Genomic DNA, 19,758 nt, shown 5'->3' on the forward strand with positions numbered 1-19,758 from the left:
CAATCTAACAAAGTAATTAAAAATAGTTACCTGTTTTAATTAATAAATTAATTGCGTTTTGCAATCAACATTGATTAAATTTTTAATTGAATCAATTAAAAAATTAATTGAATTTGCTGAAAAAATCAATTAATTTTTTAATCAAGAATTTTTTCTATGCCCAATTAAAACTGTGATTGATACTATCATTTTCGTGATTGAAGACATTTCAATTAAAAAATTAATTGGATCAATTAATTTGGTGATTGAATCAGAGAAAAAATTTTTTGTGTGTACCCAATACTAAATAAAGAAACATATACTGCGGGAATCACAGAATTTGTTTTCGACTATCCCAAACAGAGGTGCAAATGACAAAGAAGAAATATTCAAACCAGGACTGGGATGAGTTCGTAAATGTCGATGACAACGTCGTGACGTCAGAAGAGCCTTCATTGAGAGAAATAGTGGAGAACACAAAAGAAAATGATGAAACTCACAGCGATAATGAACCAGATGACGAAGATGAGCCAATCAAAATTCCAACTAGGACAGAAACCTTGAGTGCGGTGCACACATTAAAACAGTATTCACGATTTGGGGGTTCTGATATATCAGAGAGTTTATATTGTTCCGTTGAAATTATTGAAAGTAAATTATTAAAAGAAATTCTTGTAAATAGAAAACAAACCACAATTCTAAACTATTTCCAATCTCAATAAATATGAATATACATGGTAAAAAAAAAAAACTTAAAAATATTGTGTTCACGTATAATTTCGGTCCCTTGGCGGTCGCTATAACCGAATTCTACTGTATTTAAATTTCAAGTTTTCGCTATTGTTTCCCATTCCCCATCTAATGTACAGCTATCAATTATAAACACTTTTTTCCACAACGAAAGGATTCTAACCACCAAACGGCTTTGAGAGTGTACATATCTAGTCTAGTGCGCCCCCCCCATGTAGCTCCAAACACTAATTCATTGCGATAATAGAGATAAGGCAATATTAAAGTGATAAATGTGACAAACACTTGATAGTATAAAGAAAGAAAAAACAGAGACCATAGGATGTATCGAATCAGTTTTGTTCGACTTGTGGTCATAGACACAATCGATTTTGTTTTATTTAATTATTTATTTCTAATATTTCGGTTAGTGTCACCAGTCGTCTTCTGGGATTTGAAATCTAAATAAAATTGTTTTGCATATGGAAAAATATCGGTAACTGTTTCATAAATAAGTTTTTTTTTTCATATTGTTTAAACAAATGTTTCTAACGGCATGATTATTACCAAATGAATTCAGAAATAACTTCGTTTTACTGCTGAAAATAAAATTTCGCTCTAAACACCCACCCACTAGGTCAAATTTATGGCATGTTTATGAAATAAGAGCAAATATCGCTCTTTAAGCTGAGTACTATGTTCAGTTTTCAAGCTGAAAACCAGCTTGTTTTCGCGGTTACTTTTTTTAATTAACTAATTTAGAAATATACAATTATTTGCAATCAATTCCTTGGATCTTTTCCATCCATTATTTGCAAGACTCAATCAAAATATAATCGTCATCATAAATATATTTGTACTTTTAATTTAGTGTTTTGGTGAAAAAAAAAAACCAAACAAAGTACTCACCTTTACAAGCTAATATAAAACTTACATAAGTTTATTATCGAGAATACAAACTATTTTATGACAATTTTGAAAGTATTTCCAAAATTGTCCAATGCCATCCTGTTAATACATATAAGAATTTAAACATTTTTCATTCTCTGATTATAGCTCATTTACATAACATATCTCAAATACACTTTAACTAGATTTCAACTGTCATCTGCCTTAAAAAAAGGGTTTTCAAATCCACTTTTTGTATATTTCGAGCCTAATGTGAATGAGGTATTACAGAATTTACTGTTTTTTTTTTGTTTTGTTATTATATTCCAAAATTTCGATACAAGTTCAGTTATACAGTTATAATTATTATGTTAAATATTACATTATAATTTTAAGATCACTTGTGATCTAAACCAACTTTGTTGAATAGTTTATCTTTGGCTATTTGAGCCATTAGGCCATGTATTAATTCAATTGAAGCGCGGCTACAATCTCGAGTGGCTTTAGTTAATTTATCTTCAGTGCGTTTCTCATTAACGTCCCCACCTAAAACAATAAGGAAAGAAAAGTAAGCAAAGGCAAAGTGAGGGAAAGTCATATGTATTATACTCCAAATCATCTGCAAAAGCCATAAATCGGAATTAAATGAAAGAAGAAATAAGAATTGAAACGAGGAGAAAAAAGGAAAAAGGACTGTATAGTCTCTATTAGGAATAAGCTGGAATATTTGAAGTTTCAGTCACTCAAAACATCATATCTTCCAGTAATTGAGGTGGAAATAATATAGGCGCTAAAGATCTATGCTTTTTCTATAGATGGTTTGAAGTATAAATATCGGACGATGTGCTACGTTTTAACATACCGGTTATTAGAAATGTTCCTCTTCCCAAGCTCGATTCACTTTGTTCCAGTTTTTCCGATAAATCAAATATCTGACCCGTTGTATATTCAGTATTAGTCAAGAGTCCAGAACTACCCAAAGTATTAACCCAGTATTTATTCCAAAGTGAATCGAGTAATTTGCGATCCAATGCCGATTTAAAGTAACTTACTTCCAGTGGATAGTATTGTTTACAATGTACTCCGAAATCTTCAATTTTGTTCAAAGGAATAGTTTGATATTCTGAGGGTTCTTCATTTGGTGGTTTATATCCCTTAGGATAAGTACGGAATGCACCAAGACAAACTTTTCCAGCAGAAACAGTGCGTACTGGGTCCACAACAATTGCCACGAATGGTTCTTGGTAGTTCTGATTAAGCATTTGCGTCGAAACATCAATACCCGAAAGCCAACAACCATAACCGGGATGACTATGATACCAGCCAATGGCATTCTCAAGACGGCCAACTTCCTTGGCGGAATCTATGTATGCAGACATATACTCGTATGCTTGGGATTGAGCATTAACCCTTGTCTCGGTACCTTCAACGGGAAGAGCGAAAGCATCCATAACGATCTGAAAATACAAAGAAGTTACATTGAAGGGGGAAGGGAAGTAATTTTAGCACTTCTATCAACACTTACCATAGTATTATCCTCGACTTTGCCCAGTAGTAAGCCCATAATTTCCAAAGTTCCACCAGATCTCGCATGCATTACCATTTTCAGTAAAGATAATGCCGATATCTTAATATCCTTAAAATAATGAGGATCCTTTTCCCAAGGTTTCGCATCTAGTATTTGTCTTTGTTGGTCTGCATCGTAGCGGAAAATTTCATCACACGAAGGTAATGTTTTAACATTATTTTCCAATTCCCATGATCTGCGTGCAGCATCGGCGTCCATTTTCAATTATATTAATAGTTAATATCGAATAATAGTAAATAGTTTTGTTTCAGAATATACGATGGGTACTAATCGCAATGGCCCCATAGACACTTTAGAACAAACTAAAGATTTTCTCTCTTTTCGAGCAAATGTCAAACCTCTAGATGGCACTAATGCGTCGTTCAGATTATAAGTTTATACGGACGTAATACGGCGTTCTCACCAAGCAAGTTTTGGGGTTTAAGATGTTTTCCCTTTATAAGCATTTCCAAGGCATATTAAAGAGGTAAAGTCATGCAATCAGGTGGCTAATATCGACATTCATCTTGTCAAAGGCTTTGTTTACGTTTTGTAGGTTTGTTTACATTCTTTGTGTACATAAATATTGCTTTTATTTACATTGTGTTACAATACAAGTCCGACAATTCTTAGCGTTCGGCCACACTGTAATGCGCCGTTCAGACTATAAGTTTAACCGGACGGAATGTCTGTGTTTGTAAAGAATCTTAAGGGGACCTTATACGGTCAGATAAACCCTACGACACAACATGTTGCGGCGACAAATTCGCTAGTATAAAGGTCTGGTTATGCATCCAAAAACGAGTCGTAAGCGTAGCGTGGCGTGTTAGCGTAAGCGTAGCGTGGCGTGTTAGCTGTTATTCGAAATTCCCATTTCCTTTAAATTCAAATACTCACCATTTGTTCAAATAAATACCGCGATCGCAAAGGGAAAACATTTTTTTAAGTTATTTTCACGTCCCTATGGTCTCCAAAGGCTTTGTTTATTCATTTTTTCTATGAAATTTATTTTAATATTTTGACATATATTTAGAAATGAGTATGTTCAGTCAGATCATATTCTAAATTAAGGGCTTTACATTATAAAATTAACGTGTTTTGGAGTGAATGGGGAAAACGACTCGTTTTGAAATGCCTGGACGTAAGTAAAATATCGACAAATGTGTTATCGATCCCATAAACAAGCAGCAATATTGATTATGTCTTCGAACAATATTTGGTATGTGCGACACGAGCGCTGTCGTCCGGATAAACTTATAATCTGGACGACGCAGTATGCTAGAAGTAACCTTTTTTGATTATTGAAACTTCAATTGGTGCATGGTATGAACGTGTCTTTCTCATAAATTGCGTGTAAACGGCCTATTAACTTTCAATTGTAGTACTATTCGTTGCCGCACCGTCTAAAGCGCCATCATGTGGCAGACTGCAATTTAAGAAATAATGATTTTTAATAAAATTAGAAACTATCTGGTTGTTAATTTCATAGTAGTTAACACACGCATTGAAAGAGAGAATCGTTTTCAATTTGAATATATAAAAATATACTTTTATTTATAATTCAATTCTTTGACATGTTCCTACTTTCAAATATAATGCTAATGACCATCGCAATGACGACAGCGCCATGTGACAGATTGCAAATTAAATGCTAACGGCCAAAAATTACCGGCGAAATTCTCGAATGGCGTCGTGCAGAATAGGCGAGGACAACAAACAATCATTCGGCGAAATCACTCGAGGCGTCACTTTGTGTGCAGAAAAGAAAGGCAATATGAAAAAAAGAAATTCCAATACATTACAAGACATTTTATTAAAAAATATTAATTGTGAACGAAAAAAGTAATTATTCAACAAATGTGATTGAAATAAGTATCGCAGTGTGCCAAAATAGTGTTCAATTTGAATCATATTACCGGCCTTAAAGGAAAAGAAACTCTATACTCAATTTGAGAAGGATACACACATACAAACGACGAATGTCGGAGAATATAAATTTATAAATAAAAAAGATATTAGAAAGGAAAAACCCCAGCTTGGTGACAAATAGTAAAAATTCAGTAAGCAAAAAATTGCTGGGGTTTTGTTTTTCCTAACTTTCCACAACAGTAGGAGCCTAGTTTATGTGAAAAAATGACTCTCGATGGCGCTAAGTTCATATGCCTCGATGAGGCCGGCAATCGTGGAAAGATTATTGAGGCCAAAGGCCGTAAATTTTCAGTGGGTTACTATACAAGCTGCGATCTAACCATTGACGATGAGCGAGCAAAAGGGGTTCACTGTACCATTGAATGTGATGCATTTGGCAGGGTATGTAAAACTTGGGATTTTTTAGCATTCATTTATGTTGCATTTTGTTCTAGCTATTTCTAGTCAGTTGTGTGCTGTTTTTCCCCAATGCTTCTTTTTTTTTTATTACTTTTTAGCATAGTTTAATCTATACCTCTCTTTTTTATTTTCCCTTTAGATTACCATACGCAATTCATGTCCAGAAAATCCCATTTCTATCAATGGAGAAATTGTTGAAAACAAAAGGGTACTTTTCAATAAGACTGTAATCAAAATCTTGGATAAAACTTATTTCTGGGAATTTGAAACGAAAACTATCAAGGAATTTGAAGATTTGGAAAGCGAGAATGTTTCCACTCCCCAGAAACAAATTGGTATACCCCAGCATTCGGCTTTCTCTTGTCCAGGCATTAAGGTAGGTAGTACATATTCCATATCCCTAAAAATTATTGTACATTAACATAATTGTTATTGTGCGACACATGTTAATAGTTTTCCATTACAGTATTGCACAACAACTAAGAGATTTGTTTTTTTTTATATATAATGAAAACTGGTTTTTAATACCATTTTCTTTCTTAAGGAAAACAAGAAATAAAATTTATAGTTAATAACTCATATCCTTTTGACAAAAAGATGTAGGTTGATGACAGGCTTTACATTGTTGGCTATTTGAATTCGAACGATAATTGCCTAGCAAAAACTCTCATTACCCGGTAATCTTGTATGTAAGCCTATTTAAAAACAAATAACCACTTATTAATTGGCATCGCTCCGGATTACATTTACATACGCATGTAAATGTAATTTCATGGCATACTTTCGGCCATGAAATAAGTAGTGCTTTTAGAGCATATAATCAACTAATATGTAAATACTTATTCGTAAATAGATACACCAAAATTTGCAAAATAGCCACTTATTGTCTCATGCAACCACATCTCGAAAATATTGGTTGGATTCGTTAATTACGTTATAATATATCCAATAGTCAATTCACATTAGGTTCGAAATCAACTAAATATGGATTTTACGTCCCTTTTTTATAAGGCAAATGGCATTTGAAATCTAGTTTAAGTGCATTTTGGAAGCGTAATGTGAATGAGGTATAAGAAAGCATTTATTTAAAACATAATATGTTAATGGCATTAATTTAAAGCACAATTGTTATGAAATATTTGTGATAAAAAGTTCTTAACGGAAAAATGTTCAGAATTTCCGTTACATTACATATTCTTTTTGATTTTTTAAGTAAAAACTCAATTATGTGAATAATTATACCAAATGGTACCAACATTTATTCTATTTTATGAAGTCATTAACAGCCAACTGCATAAAAATTTGAGAATAACAATTCGAAAATGACCGAGAAGTATTTATTTTTGTCATTACAAGTTAGTCATTATAACTCACCGCAATGTAATGCAACGTGTAATGACAGCTGTACTCCTGGTAATGCCAATTGTAGTGAGATGTGGTTATCTAGTTTTTGCTGGGTGAATACCAATCAATTTCATAAAGATGTCTAAACAATGAAAATTGGTTTCCAAAGTCAATAATTCCAAGAAAACAGCATCTTGAAGGAGCAAATTGAATCCGATGCGGTTGAAATTTATTTATTTTTTTAAATTTGGTAGGAGATCATATAGTATATGGCTTCTAACAACCATGTAAAAATTGGTCCATATGGGTCTATATGGGGACTATCAGTCCATAATAATAGCAAATAAAATAGCAAATTAAAAATCAGTAGCATGTTATGCTAAATAAATAAATAAAATAAAAATAAAATAAAATAAAATAAAAATAGGCCCCCCACCCCCATTGGACTGATAGCCCCCCTATTTTAAGATTGAACTTCTTTAGCATTTAGGAGCAAATTTCATCTGATCCGATTCAATTTTGTTACATGATGTCAGTATTAGAGGTGTGCACGTGAGTAATAGTTTACTCACGCACACTCACGACTGAAAAATCATACTCACGCACACTCACGTACGATATTTTTTGGTAGGACTCACGCTCACGCACACTCACGAAAAGAAAATTTGTACTCACGCACGAAAACGTCGTGGCTCACGAAAAATATCGAGACTCAAGAATAATTTTATGACTCTTAACATCCCAGGTGTCACTAACATTGTAATTGGATTTAAGTCTTAAGCGTTTTATGTTGGTGAACAGGAATATTTTCGTGAGTGTAATTCGTTACTCACGCACACTCACGAAGATATTATTTTCGTGACTCACACTCACGCACGACATTTTGGTTTGTAATCACCCTCAAGCACACTCACGCTGTTGTCATGAGCATGACTCACGACTCACGCACGAATCACGAAAATGTTCGTGAGTCACGACAATTTCGTGTCACGTGCACACCTCTAGTCAGTATATGTTGTCTAATAATCATTCATATCGATAATTATATATAGCCCCATAGAAACCATCACCCTGATGTGATTTCTGGAACCCCTTGGAGGAGAAAATTTCATAGGATCCGTTTGAAATTTGGTATGTGAGGTCAATATTTCCTCATACAAATTTGCTCGGAACCGTTAGGAATTCCACAAAAGAAAATTTCACGAAAATTAAAGTCTTAATAATTGAGTTTTAAGAAATTTTAAAAAATTTAATTGATTCAACAAATTTTGTAATTGAAACAAAAATCAATCACAAGAATTGTATAGTATAAATTATTTTTTGACTTTCAGTTATTTTTTACTTTTATTTCTGTGATTGAAGACATTAAACATTAATTGAAACAATTAATTTCGTGATCGAAGGCAAAAAATATATTTTTTGTGTGTATGCAAAAATTGGTCCATATCTGTCAAAAATTATGTATAGCTAGAGTTGGGTAGTTCGCGAACGAACTAGTTCAATTGAACGGTTCACTGAAATGAGCGAGCTGAACTAGTTCACATCTATTGTTCTTTTCCGTTCACCATGTCAGTTTAGCTAACTAAGCACATTTTATCAGTTTGATCGATCAGTTATTTTCGCTTTCGTAATAATTGGAATTGGAAAGTATTAATAGGGCTTTGCATCCAATGATATGCACGAAGGAAACAAAATCAAAAAAATTACCAAACTATTGGTTTAATAGCAATTTAAAGAGAATGCAAGTTCACAAACAACAATTACATCAAAGAGCTGTTTGGATAAACGATAATACTAGTTGGGAAAATTATAGGCATTTCAGAAATCAATACAAATCACAACTTCGTAGTGCTAAGGAAACTTTTATCAGTAATAAAATTGATAACTGTACAGATCAACGGTCAATGTGGAAAACCATAAAAGAATTTGTACTTAAGAAAGATGATACTCATATTAAGAAAATAAAAGTAAATGGATCCCTCATATCTGATGAGAAACGCATAGCTGAAGAAATGAACAAATTTTTTATAGAGAGTGTAGAAGAAATAGTCAGCAGTATACCTCCGATCAATTATGAAAATAATATTTCACACATTCCAAAGGAGAACTTCAAATTCAAATTTATAAATACCAATGATTTGAAATCTTTATTAAAGGGAATGAATACAAAAAAAGATCAACATTTTCTGTCAGTAAAAATTCTATTAAATAACTTTGACTTGCTTGGTGAAGCAATAAAACGTTTAATAAATGAATCTATGCGATGGGGATTTTTCCCTAAATGTCTAAAAGAGTCATATGTAATACCCATACCGAAAATCAAAAATACGGATAACCCCAATGAAATAAGACCAGTAAATATGCTTCCGATTCTTAGTAAAATATTGGAAAAAGTAATATACACGCAACTGAATAGCTATTTTGAATCAAATAATGTATTTATCGAAACGCAATCAGGATTCAGACATAATCACAACTGTGAGTCCCTTTTGAATCTCGTTATTACTCAATGGAAATCTGAAGTCACGAATAAAAATTGCATCGTAGCAGTTTTCTTGGACTTAAAACGTGCATTTGAAACCGTCGATAGAGAATTATTGGTACAGAAAATTGAAAAATATGGAGTAAAAGGAGTTGAAAGTAAATGGTTTAAAAGTTACCTGGAGGAGAGAACACAAAGAACAAAATGTGGCCTTTATGTTTCATCAGGGAGTACTGTAGGAATCGGTGTACCGCAGGGAGCAATATTAGGAACACTGCTATTTTTAATATATATTAACGATCTAAAAAACATATTAAGAAATACTAAATTATGCTTGTTTGCTGATGATGCTTTGTTGTACATAAGTGGAAAAAATACAAACGAATGTATATCAAAGCTTAATGAAGATCTAAGAGCAGTGGAAAAGTATTTAAAAATGAACAAACTGAAGCTCAACATAAACAAAACTAACGTAATGGTTGTCAATGGAGTCATTGAAGGAAATATTCTAATCGATGAACAAGAAGTGAATCAAGTTGAGGAAATAAAGTACTTAGGTATTGTAATTGACAAAAAATTTAAGTTTGATGCACATTACAACTATATCTGCAAAAAGATCTCAAAAAAAGTTGCTTTTTTAAAAAGAATACGAAACAAAGTTTCTCTTCCAACAGCAATCAATATATTTAATACGATTATTAAACCTCACTTTGAGTACTGTTCAACAATCATGTTTATGGGAAATCAAGCTATGAAAGCCAGACTTCAGAAGTTACAAAATAAAGCAATGCGAGCGATTCTAAAATGTCATCATTTAACGCATACAATCAGCATGTTGAATAAACTAAAATGGATGTCAGTTAACCAAAGACTTACAATGAACGCATTGATATGTATATTTAAAATAAAGCACGACTTAGTTCCAAAGTATATGCAAAGTTTTATAACGTATGTAGCAGACGTTCAACCGTACAATTTACGAAATATTCAAGATTTTCGATTAAATTTAAGTAGAACCAATTTTTATCAAAACTTATTGTTATATAATGGGCTTAAATTATTTAATGAACTGCCAATTGAATTAAAAAATGAAAATAACATACATTCCTTTAAAAAATCGCTCATTTCATATGTAAAAGAAAAGTTTTGAAAAGTTATGTAATGTCAAAATTACCCAATCCAATTTAATAATTTAACGATGTATTGTTTAAAATCAGTAGCATGTTATGCTAAATAAATAAATAAATAAAAATAATTGGACAATTTTCTGCCTTTACGCTAATATCGATCTTATTTGCACATAAGCTGTTCGGGATTATTTTCGCATGTGGTTTTTGGCATGAATAAATCAATGCAAGGCTAATAGGTCTCATTTATGATGAACTGGAAGAAAACAACAACATAAGTTGAAATGAACCGGTCACTGACCGTAAATGAACTAATGAACTAACTGACCGAACTAGTTCGTTGATCGGAAAAGAGCTGAAGTGAGCGATCACTACACTGAACTATAATGCCCAACACTATGTATAGCCCTCATATATTCCGATCCCAGATTTGATTTATTTTAGCCTAATGGTGAAATTAATTTCATCCGATCTGATTTCAAATATAAATCGATCAAGAACCAAAGTTGTTTATATTGATATTAAATTTGCCCCTTTAACTAATATAGACTACAAAGGTTTAGAAGACAATGTTAAGCAATTTTAAGATTCCCTACCATCAAAACAACAACAACATGTCAATCTATTGTAAATAACAGTCTTTAGTAGAAGCCTGCATGCAATTCATGACTGAGGGTACATAGGAATTAGCCTAACCGAACTTTCTGCTCAATATACTTGTTGTCTAATAATTGATACTTTCATTTTCGCGATTGAAGCAATTTTAATTAAAAATTGATTGGATTGTTAGTATCTTTGGTTTAGGTAAATTGTGACAGGCTGTCAGGCTACCGTAGATAACGAATTCAATTATAGGATATGCTTATCGTCCCTTAAATTGATTTGAACAATTGTAGGATCTGTGTTTTATGAATAAGTAATACATTTTGTAACACCCATTTATTTTTTTGCATATTGTAAATGTTATATTTATTTTTATATTATTCCAGCATGTGGAACACATTGAACCAAGATTTACAGTTCACAAGTAAGTACAAGTCAACATAGTTTATTAATTGGATATATAAACCTCTTAATATTATGCGGCTTTAGGTATTATACTTTTAAAATCTATTTTAATGAGTTTTCAACTCTCTTTTGGCTTATAAAAAGGGATTTAAAATCTCAAAAAATGGCTTTTGAGCATAATAGTGATTAGAGCCTATTAGGGTTGTTTTAACTATAACGGATTTTTCCATATATCTAATTTCATTTTTCCATGAAAAGTTTTGCCTATTGCATACAATCAGATGAGGAGGGAAATACTTCCTTGGAAACGTCTATTGATGTGTTTGAAGAGCAACCATCATCGACTACCGCCGAAAATGTACAAGAACTAGCCTCAAAATCTGAAGAAAAATCATGTGATGATTCTTTAAAACAAAGCACACAGGGTGAAAACCAACGTGAAGTTACACCAGAACCCGAAATAGCAAAACCCGAAGCGCAGGAAACGCCTAAAATGAATTTAATAAATTTTACAAACGATAAAGAAAACTCAGCAAGTACACAAAAGAAAACCCATCTACAACTATCATTGTGCCATCAATCAGATGTGGTCATCACATCGTTTTCACCACGAGAAACAGGAGTTAAAACTGAAAAATCCTTTACGGCTATACTCAAGCCAAAGGTGCTGGTCACTACTCTGGCTTCTAACACACCAAAAAGTGTCTACAGTACACCAAAAAGTATTCTACTCGATGACGATGATGTTGTTGATGAGATTGATAAAAGCAAAGACATCATAAACTTCCATACACCATCAACTTCACGCAAAGCCACGAAGAATTTGAAGAACACCTCAATGCATTTGGTAGATTTTACTACGCCAAACAAATTAGCGCCAGCAAGTCCTTATCTAAAGTCAGCCCTAAAAGCTTCGGCTAAGAAACATCCAATTACGTTATCATCTTCTGGCAAAATTGCAACGAGCAAAGCTAACGAAGGAGATTTAGGTGTAAGTGCTTTACCCAATACACCTATAATAGTGGTGGACGAAATTAAGAATGATCAAGAAACACCCAGCTCAATTATAAGTGTTAATTCCACTGACACCTCTAGTGTCATTGAAATTCTAAGCGATGAATCAACACCTGGCAATAATGCTAATATCATACTCAAAACTCCTGTCAAAAAAGATGCAGGCAAAAGTCAAGCAACAACGCCAATGAGAACGCCTCAATCTCTGATGAAAAGGGCTCTACTCACTAGCACCAAGAAACAAATGTCAACACCGAAACGACAAGAAGCACCCTCCATCGCTACGCCCACAGGTACACCACGCAGGGAACCTATAAATCGTATTCCCTTACGTACTAGCATTGGGGCACTCAGATCTCCCAGTACACCCAAACCAACTAGGCCCGACGAAGCAACAACGCGGCGAATTAGTATGTCTGCCCCTTCACGCAAGAGCATGTCGGCTGCAAGCGTTAATAGAGCTGAAAGTAGTACCCCTATGTCAAATAAAAAATCTTTCATGACACCATCTAATTCTAGAAGATCATCACTAATACCAATGTCTGCCAGTAGAGCTCAAACCTCGACCCCATTCAGTCATTCTAATCGAAATAAATCGGCATGCAGGACCTCTCCATTAAGCAAAGTTCGAAAATCTGTTGGTGGTATTCCTCTGTCGACACACATATCAAAGGCCAGACGATCCCTTATAAATAAATCACATTCCCAATATACCTCCATAAAGGAGAAATCACCTCAGCAAGTTATGAGTGATAGATTGGTCACAAGGGCTCGTAAATCGATAGCAGCCACATCGATGGTTACACCGTCTCCCAGCATATTGAAAAGCAAAGGAATTTCGTCAAGAAAATCGATTGCTCCTCAAACTGTGTTATTTGCCGAAAGAAAAGAATCTAAAAAATTGGTAAAGGAGGATGAGGCTGATCTTAGTGTTACATTTATTATCGAGTCCGATGATGAAGATAAGACGACTGAAAAGATGCAAAAAACTAAATTGGCAAAGGATGTAGAAGAATGCTCCTCAGAAAAGTCAAGTCAAAAAATGGACAGTGAGAAAGGACCGGTATTGAATGTAACCTTTTCCCCGGAAAAAGAATCTACGGACAATAAACAAACGGATATGGATGTTCCTATAGATGTTGAAGAGTTGGTGCAAAATGTTGAAAATGATGATCAGGAAGAAGTCCAAGAAAAGAAAACCTGTACTTTAGAAAAGGAAGCAGAAGATGGGTTAGTAGAAGCCCACTCTGGAGAGGAAATAGAAAAACATGAAACCGAAGAAAGTTTTGCTGAAATTATTCCCCAGGAGGAACTCAAAGATTGTAAACTTCCAATCGTAGAGCAAACGAAAAATGTCGAACAACCCAAAACTGATGGAATAGAAATTGAAGTTGGCTTTGGAGAAGAATCATTAGCTAACCAGGATTCTGTTTGCTCAACTGATGATGTAAATGAACAAAAAATTAGCTCTGATATCATAGAGCTAGATTCGTCAAATGACACAAACAACAAATCTCTACCAAACACAAATATCTCCCAAGAAACAATAGAACCGAATGTAACTTTAGACAAATTGTCAATTTATAAACCCATTTGCGAAGACATAACTCTAGAAGGATCATTAATAGAAAAAGATACCAAAGAGCTGAGCTCATTGAATGAAACGAATAAGAAGATAACTGATATTTTACCAGGAGAAACCCCGAAAGAAGATGAAAATCCATTGAATGGTGGAGTTGTATCCAGCATTGGAGAAAGTACAGTAAAACTGGATGATTCCAGGGATGATACGAAAAACGAAATTGTAGAACAAAAACCATTGAAAGAGGAATTTGCAAGCTCCAATGAATCTTGTGATTCTGAAAAAATTACAGAGCCAAATGTTTCCTTAACAGAACCGGAACATGATCCCAAAGATGAAATTCAAGTTGAATCTAATGTTGAGGAAAAATCAAAGGAAACAAATGACGTAATAAACCAAGAAGAACAATGTACACCTGAAGATATACAAGCATTTGGAGATAGCGATAGGGTTGATACACAAGTAACTGATGTGCCGGCAAATGTGACATTGTCAGAGGATTCGTTGGCCGAAGACCAAATCGAAAATCAAACTGAAGAAAGGAAAACTGAAGAAGTTGTATGCACAACTGTTAGTAGCAACTTGCAGATTTCAAAAGAAAGCATTAAGGAACAAGAAGAAGTGTCAATTTGCCAAGAAGCAGATTCTAGTGTAATTATACAAGGTAACGAGCATATCGTATCGCAAACAGAAAACACTGAAAAATTGTCGATAATCATCGATACAAAAATACCACCAGATATGGAAACTACCAGTAAATTGTTGGAAGAAATCGAAGATGTTCTGAACAAATCTGATGAAATACAACAGAAACATTTGGGAGAACAGGAAGACAGTGAAAGCCTACCAACATTGACGGACGAAAATGAAAGTTTAAAATTAACACAAGAGAGTGTATCCGATTATCAACAGAGTGAAAATGGTGGTGCCGAGACATCTGAAGATGATACAGTTAAAAATTCTACAATTTCTCCAGAAGACTCTAAAGAAGATGAAAATACGCCCACAGTTTCTATAGAAAATGGTGGTGCCGAGACATGTGAAAATGACCCAATTAAAAATTCTACGACTTCTCCAGAAGATGAAAATACGCCCACAGTTTCCAAAGAAAATACCGAGACATCTGAAGATGACACAGTTAAAAATTCCACGACATCTCCAGAAGACACTAAAGAAGATGAAAATACACCAACTATTGCCATAGAAAATACCGAGACATCTGAAGATGACACAGTTAAAAATTCTACAACTTCTCCAGAAGATGAAAATACGCCAACCATTGCCTTAGAAAAGGCGGAGACATCAGAAGATGACACAGTTAAAAATTCTACGACTTCTCCAGAAGACACTAAAGAAGATGAAAATATTCCAAAAATTTCCATAGATCATAACGTGAAACCTATGGAAGAGAGCGTAGTTAATGAGGACATTGATAAAATTCTAAAAGAAGAAATAGTCCCTGAGACGACAATACAACAAGTTCTATCAAGTCAAAATGAAGATAATCCTACAAAATCTCTACAAAAATTAATAAAGGGTAGTGGTTCCACCACTGGTACACCTAAGCGTCGTAGTCGTCGTGCATCTTTATTGATAGAAACCCAGGATGATACTAAAGAAAATATTGATGCTTCATTGCAAACAGTTGCCAAGAAATTATCCGAATGCGAAAGCGAAATGGTATTCTCTCCAAGACGTAGTTCTCGTCGGAAATCCAATTGTATGGAGTCGGATGGTGAAAACAACAATGAGGTTAAACCTTTACCAACATTTACACCAAGACGTAGTACTCGAAGGGCTTCTATGTCTTCTAATGAAACCGCTAGTAGTAGTTCGTATACTCCCAGTAAAAAGACTAGAAGAGCCTCTCTCTCAGCAGTATCGGAAACTCCTTTAACCCCAAAGCGTATAACTCGACGTCGATCTTCCATATCCTTAGATACTGAAGAAGTTGTTAAAGTTGTCCACGAAGCCAATATATCTAGCCATGATGTAACACCACAACTTGATATTATGGGCGAGGAAATAAATGAAGATATGGGAGCCATTATTGAAGAAGAAGAAGAGGAGGAGGAGGTGGATAATTTGGCGAAGAATGAAACCAAGATTGAAGATGATATTAAAATTGCAGGTACATATTCTTTTCATTATTTATTTATTATAAGTCCAATTTTTAGTATTGACGAATATAGCATTTTTAATTAAAATAATTTATTTTTCAAATTAAATGAGATTTTTTTTCAACTCAATGAAACCTTTTTCAAATCAATTGAAACCTTTTTCAAATCAAATAAAACCTTTTCAAATAAAACATTTTACAATTAAAATGAAACTTGTCAATTGAAATTAAACCTTTTTCAAAACTTTTTATTTCAAATACAATTTTTCAAATCAAATGAAACCTTTTACAGTTCAAACGATATTTTTCTCATTTCAAATGAAACCTTTTTCATTTCAAATGACACCATTTACAATTAAAATAACAAATTTTCAATTGAAATGTAACAATTCACTTGCAATTTTTTTCATTCTAAGGAAACATTTTATAATTTAAATGAAACTCGGCAAATTAAATGAAAATTTTATAATCAAATAAAAGCTTTTCATTTCAAATAAAACATTTTACAATTAAAATGAAGCTGTTCAATTCAAATGAAATTTTTTTCAAATCAGGTGAAACTCTTTTCATTTCAAATGAAACTTTTCAAATCAAATGAAACCTTTCTCAAATCAAGTGATACCTTTTTTATTATATCAAATCTGTTTTACATAACATGAAATCCTTTTCTTTTCAAATGAAACCGTTTACAGTTCAAAGGAAACCCTCTTCAATTCAAATGAAACCTTTTATAATTCAAATAAAACTTTTTTTTTAAATCACATGAATATTTTTCAAATCAAGTAAAACCTTTTTAATTTCAAATTAAACTTTTTTACAATTAAAATGAAATTTTCAAACCTCTTTCATTGCACTAGCAACTTTTCATACCAAAGATAACATTTTATAATTTAAATGAAGCTTTTCAAATCAAATGAAAACTTTATAATCAAAGAAAACCTTTTCATTTCAAATAAAATATTTTACAATTAAAATGAAGCTTTTCAATTAAGGGTGTCCAAAACCGACACCGGTTAACCGATTGACCGGATTCAGTTACACAAACCGAAACCGGATAATAAAAAATTAGCATTTTCGGTTAACCCCGAAAACTGGGTTTTGACCATAGGTTTACCGGTTTTCCGCATTTCAACGAAATTTCCTTCTATTTTTCATATATTTCTTCCAAAAGTGGAACTTTTTGCAAAGATATACTGAAGATGAGAAACAAATGACTACCCTACGGGAAATTAATGCAAATTACAGGACTGATACTAGTGTTTCAGTTTATCAAAATTTTTAATTGTCATATAATTTATTGATTTTTATACTCACTTGATATTAAACTCTTTTTGAATCCAACCTTTATCTACAATACAACTATCAGAATTATTTATTGTTCAACATATTCCTTTCTGGTGCAATCCGGATGGAAACAGGGTCCTAAAAGTTTGTCCAAGACTGTTTCATGAGCAGTTGTCTATTGGGGTAGTCCTACTAAGTTGTTCCAGGACATGTCCTTTGGGATGAATCCAAGTCGTGTCCTAAAGTGTGACCTGTCCATTCCATACGCTTGGATCAGAACTGTGACTGGTCCGTACTCACCAGGGACTAACCCTGTACCGGTCCTGGGGTTGATCCATTTCCTGTAGGGTACTTACAACACAGTTTCACTAAGTAAATGAAGATATTTTAGTCAAACGATATTCCATTTAGTTGTAAAGTCCTTTCTTTGATCGCAAATAAACCCGAATTTATTAGAAGCGTTGTGACATTGACTCAAATCTTTTTTATTTGCTTGTAGACAATGTTGTTTGTCTAAAATGTCGGTTTTCAGAAATGAAAACAAATTCTTCTAGAAAACTTATAGTCGGATATCTACAATCAGTCAACAAGTATTTTCAGCGCAAAAGGAGCACCTTAACGGCATTCATTTTCCGGTCAATGCTCTATAAATTGTTAATGTTATTACAATGAATTTGTATTTATTTATTTTTTTAATAAAATGAGTATTTAAAACTCATTTTCACTAATTTTTGGTTTTGAGTAAAATAAAAAACCAAAAACCGCTTTTTAAAAAATTGGGATTTTCGGATAAACCGAAAACCGTCTTTTCAAAAAAACCGACACCCTATGTTCAATTCAAATGTAATCTTTTTCAAATCAAGTGAAAACATTTTCATTTCAAATGAAACTTTTCAAATCAAACGAAACCTTTCTCGTTTTCACATCAAATGAAATCCTTTTCATTTCAAATGAAAACTTACAATTCAAATTAACCTTTTTTCATTTCAAAGGAAACATTTTACAATTCAAATGGCACTTTTTTTAAATCAAATGAAAATTTTTCAAATCAAGTAAAATCAAATTAAAATTTTCACAATTAAAATAAAACTTTTTCAAATCTTCCTGTCCAATAAGCTCGAATAAATATTGAAATAATATGAAATGTTTTTCATTTCAATTTAAATCTTTTTCAAGTCAAATGAAACCTGTTTCATTTGAAAGGAATTCAAACGAATATTTTTAAATCAAATGAAACTTTAGCAAATCAAACGAAACGCTTTTCATAAAAATTCATTAAAATTTTCAAATGAAATGAAACCTTTTTTATATCAAAGGAAACCTTTTACAATTCAAATGAAGTCTTAAAGGGTTTATTAACATAAAACTACGAAATCGTTTTCATCTAAATCTTATGCGATTTCGATTGGAATAAAAGGTGCAACATTCTCCAAATTGATTGCAAAATATGAAGGAGATGGTCATAGATTTTGTATACCCCACAATATTATGAATTAACAATATCATTGGAATGACACTATCAATTGTACGAAAATACAATGAGGGGAAAAGTAGTGTAAGACCAAAGGAACGTTTTAACGAAAATTGCGTAGCTTCGAAAATAGTACCAATATTTTCAGTAAAAATTTTAGTAGAAAAATAAGTTCTTCACAAGTCATAAATTTTTAAAGTATATGTAAAAAATGTAAAATTCCATAGAGAATATTGCTTTTTTCCATATTTATTGAAATCAAATACCCTTTGAAAATATTACAGATACTACGAAAGGTGCTGCCGAGGAAGATGTAAATAAAATTGTAGGTGAAATCAATGAAGCTGATCAAAAAGATTCCGTAGGAAATGAAAACAAAAATGCTGATACCGCCATAGAACTTGACTCGTCTATAAAAGAGGATGAGAGCGAGTCTCAAGGAACAATTGTTGAACCAGACTCCACTCAAGTCATAGAAGAACCAGTTGTTGAAGAAAATGTCCCAGCTTCCACAGAGGGAGAAGCCAAGGATAAGGATGAAAGTATGTTGAAGAAAATTAATAAAAATTAAAAAAATAATTAATAATTATTAATTTCTTATAGCTAATGTTTGTGAAGATATTCCTGATGACATTTCACAGGAAGAAGGTATTGTTATCATTTTATTTTTATATACAAAAACATTTGAATTCATTATTATCCTCTAATTTGTATATAGATATGCAAGCACTTTTGATTTCGGACGACGATGATGATGATGATGAAGATATGCCCGAAAATACAGGTAATTTTTCACAATTATTTAACAACATCAAAAATTATATAGGGCATAATTT

At 32.8% G+C, this 19,758-nt stretch overlaps 2 protein-coding genes across 2 annotated transcripts in view; one reads left to right on the forward strand and one right to left on the reverse strand.

Annotated features, from left to right (window-relative positions):
* Nucleotides 1-1,889: 1,889 nt before the first annotated feature.
* On the reverse strand, nt 1,890-3,480 carry CSN5 (COP9 signalosome subunit 5). Its single transcript, XM_075289434.1, has 3 exons — nt 3,122-3,480; nt 2,459-3,053; nt 1,890-2,142 (listed from the first exon to the last, which is right to left on the reverse strand). The coding sequence occupies exons 1-3, from the start codon at nt 3,380-3,382 to the stop codon at nt 1,994-1,996; spliced, it is 1,005 nt and encodes a 334-aa protein (XP_075145549.1). The 5' UTR covers nt 3,383-3,480; the 3' UTR covers nt 1,890-1,993.
* Nucleotides 3,481-4,896: 1,416 nt separating this feature from the next.
* The window catches only part of LOC142220346 (uncharacterized), a 28,547-nt gene continuing 13,685 nt past the window's right edge, over nt 4,897-19,758 (forward strand). Inside the window, exons 1-7 of the mRNA XM_075289433.1 lie at nt 4,897-5,473; nt 5,631-5,867; nt 11,434-11,471; nt 11,711-16,179; nt 19,207-19,464; nt 19,526-19,570; nt 19,641-19,706. Of these exons, the coding sequence (XP_075145548.1) occupies nt 5,297-5,473; nt 5,631-5,867; nt 11,434-11,471; nt 11,711-16,179; nt 19,207-19,464; nt 19,526-19,570; nt 19,641-19,706 (5,290 nt within the window). The 5' untranslated portion in view covers nt 4,897-5,296. The remainder of the gene's footprint in view (nt 5,474-5,630; nt 5,868-11,433; nt 11,472-11,710; nt 16,180-19,206; nt 19,465-19,525; nt 19,571-19,640; nt 19,707-19,758) is intronic.

Source organism: Haematobia irritans, chromosome 1 (assembly GCF_050003625.1).
Source record: "Haematobia irritans isolate KBUSLIRL chromosome 1, ASM5000362v1, whole genome shotgun sequence".
NCBI lineage: Eukaryota > Metazoa > Arthropoda > Insecta > Diptera > Muscidae > Haematobia > Haematobia irritans.